Source organism: Mchenga conophoros, linkage group LG9 (genome assembly GCF_057382185.1).
Source record: "Mchenga conophoros isolate Kocher_MC1m ecotype Shallow Benthic linkage group LG9, M_conophoros_male_GT1.1, whole genome shotgun sequence".
Taxonomy (NCBI): domain Eukaryota; kingdom Metazoa; phylum Chordata; class Actinopteri; order Cichliformes; family Cichlidae; genus Mchenga; species Mchenga conophoros.
In genome coordinates this window covers 36,949,497-36,951,965 of record NC_140534.1, presented here as the reverse complement: position 1 = coordinate 36,951,965, position 2,469 = coordinate 36,949,497, and the positions used below count along the sequence as shown (strand labels likewise).

General features: G+C 42.0%; 1 protein-coding gene across 2 annotated transcripts; it reads left to right on the top strand.

The window, feature by feature from the left end:
• Positions 1-491: 491 nt before the first annotated feature.
• Positions 492-1,300, top strand: LOC146567846 (GTPase IMAP family member 7-like). 2 transcript variants are annotated; one of them, XM_085285995.1, is made up of 2 exons: positions 492-507; positions 600-1,300. In XM_085285995.1, exons 1-2 carry the CDS (start codon positions 492-494, stop codon positions 1,298-1,300), a joined length of 717 nt encoding a protein of 238 aa, XP_085142121.1. The 2 variants fall into 2 exon arrangements, with proteins under 2 accessions (XP_085142121.1, XP_085142122.1); XM_085285996.1 differs by having other exon boundaries at positions 492-510; positions 603-1,300.
• Positions 1,301-2,469: the final 1,169 nt, after the last annotated feature.

Sequence of the window (2,469 nt, the reverse complement as noted above, 5' to 3'; positions counted from 1 at the left end):
AGGGGGGAGAAATGGTGACCAGGTACAAAAGTTTCATGCAGAAGAGATAAGCTGCATTTTTCTTCTTTTTTCTATGTTTTACTTTAACATGATTTATCAGCAGCTCCATCACACAAATATGATTTCAACATGATTTTTTTCACTCAGTTACATAATGTAGGAATGTGTTGATCAAAAATGTATTTTGATAAATATTTATATTTTTAACGAAGAATTAAAAATGATTTAATATTAGCAAAAGCACACATAAATAAACTCTTCTTCTGTATCACTTTACCCATGGAAAGACTAGTTATTATTTCCTTTTACCCTCAAACAATGTCCAAAAGGTAAAACAGAAATCCAAAACTGGAAGAACCAGTTTGAACCCACAGCTCTGTCACTGTCAAATGCCAGAGGCATGCCAGCTGTAAAGCTATAAAAGCACTGTGTTGAACAGAGGCTTTAACATTCATCTCTCTCACCTGCGCAGTGACAACAGTGAAGTTAAGATGGCTTCATTTCCACTATGTAAGATTTATAGTTAATCTTCATCAAATAAAAGTAGTGAATTGTGTTTGAGGTCCTGTGAAGTGAATTGTGAATTGTGAATTGTGTTTCAGGTCCTGATTTGAGCATTGTGATGATTGGGAAAACTGGTGTGGGTAAGAGCGCTGTTGGAAACACCATCCTGGGAAAAACAAATTTCAGCTCTTGTCCCTTACTGGGGTCAGTGACCGAGGTCTGTGAAAAAGGTGTGGCACAGATGGGTAACAGGTCAGTTAGTGTTGTAGACACACCAGGGATCATGGACGTTGCGAATTCAGATGAGTTCATCAAAAAAGAAATCAAGAAATGTGTTGAAGACTCCTCTCCCGGTCCTCATGTGTTCCTGTTGGTCTTCCAAGTGGGTCGATTCACTAAGGAGGAGAAAAACTCAGTGAAAGCCCTGCAGGAGCTGTTTGGCCCAGAGATAAACCAGCACATGATTGTGCTGTTCACCCGTGGCGGCGATCTTGAAGACATGACCATAGAGGAGTATGTAAATGAAGCTGATCTTGGACTTCAGCACATCATTGAAAGCTGTGGAAACAGGTTCCACGTCTTTGACAACACCAGCAGTGACAGAAAGCAGGTGGAGCAGCTGGTCAAGAAGATTGATGACATGGTGGCAGCAAATGGAGGCATACGCTACACAAACGCCATGTATAGACAGGTGGAGGAAGCACACAGTAAGGGATTGGCCGTGGATGAGTGTAAATTCACTGAGTCGCTGTTTCAGCGTATCAAAATGTTTCGTACTGTTCTTCATGGAGATTAAATTATTGTAATAAATAGTGATGAATCTAGTCTAAACAGGACAGTTTCTGTACCCATTTGTAAGTCTAGTCTGACACAGACTTACACACAGACTTACAGTGTAGACAGCTGTCTACATTATTTAACTTTATCTTTTGGTATTCAAGAGAAAAGCATTATAAAGTGAAATAATAATCATAGTACGAGCTTTTCTCTACTGCATCTGCTCCAATTTGTAGTGAGTTTGCAACCCTGATGGTTTGGTGTTAAATTTATTTAAAATAGTGTGTTTTATGCATATTTTCAGTCAATGACTTGTTTTTAAATGATGGCATGAAGTTTGAAATGTATTTTCTTTTCTTTGCCATTTTTGTCTGAAAATATTGTGAAAAGCATTTAATTTTGTCAATGATTGTTTATTGTTGCTTCAGTGTAATTCTTTTAAATGTTATATCTCAATAAATAATTTCAATGCATCGCTGTCATCATTTCTTTCTAATTCTAAAACACTGCTTTCTTTTTTTTTTTTTTTTTGTCCCGTTTGGATCTATAGCCATCAGAATTGTTGTCTTGAGGCCAAGAAAGATGCCAAGCGGATTTATTTTACCAAGTGGATCATCATGGCCTTGCCATATTGGTCCATTTGATTGACCTTTATTATAATTATGAATTTATTTTATTTTCAGTTGCAAACGGGACGGACATAACTGTGGGATAGGACAGGGGGAAAGAATGAAAGAAAGAGGGGGAGAGAAAGAAAGAAAACCAAAGGGGAGAAGAGACGGTGAGAAGGGGGGGAAGAGAGAAAAAAAAAAAAGGTATGGAGGAGATCAAAACTCCAGACATCCAGAGGCCCCCAGAACACAAGAGACCAAGGAAGACCCACAGAGGGGCAGCTGCGCCACTGTCCCAGTAAGAGCTGAGGAGGGTCCCAGATGAGGGCTCACTCAGCAGCCGCGGAGCAGAAGCCAGGGTGAGTTGCAGTGACGCGCCCGTGAGCTCCGCCGGCAGCCAGCTGTGCCTGAGTGACCGAGCCCCAGGCCGAGAGGTCGGGGGCACCCCACCTCCGAAGTGGCCCGAGCGAGCCCCAGGCTCCAGGCCCCGATAAGCGGCCGCCAAGGAGTGAGCCGGTGTGTACCCGGACGCCCACCCCCAGACACAAAGAACCACCAACGCACCGACACCTGAGGG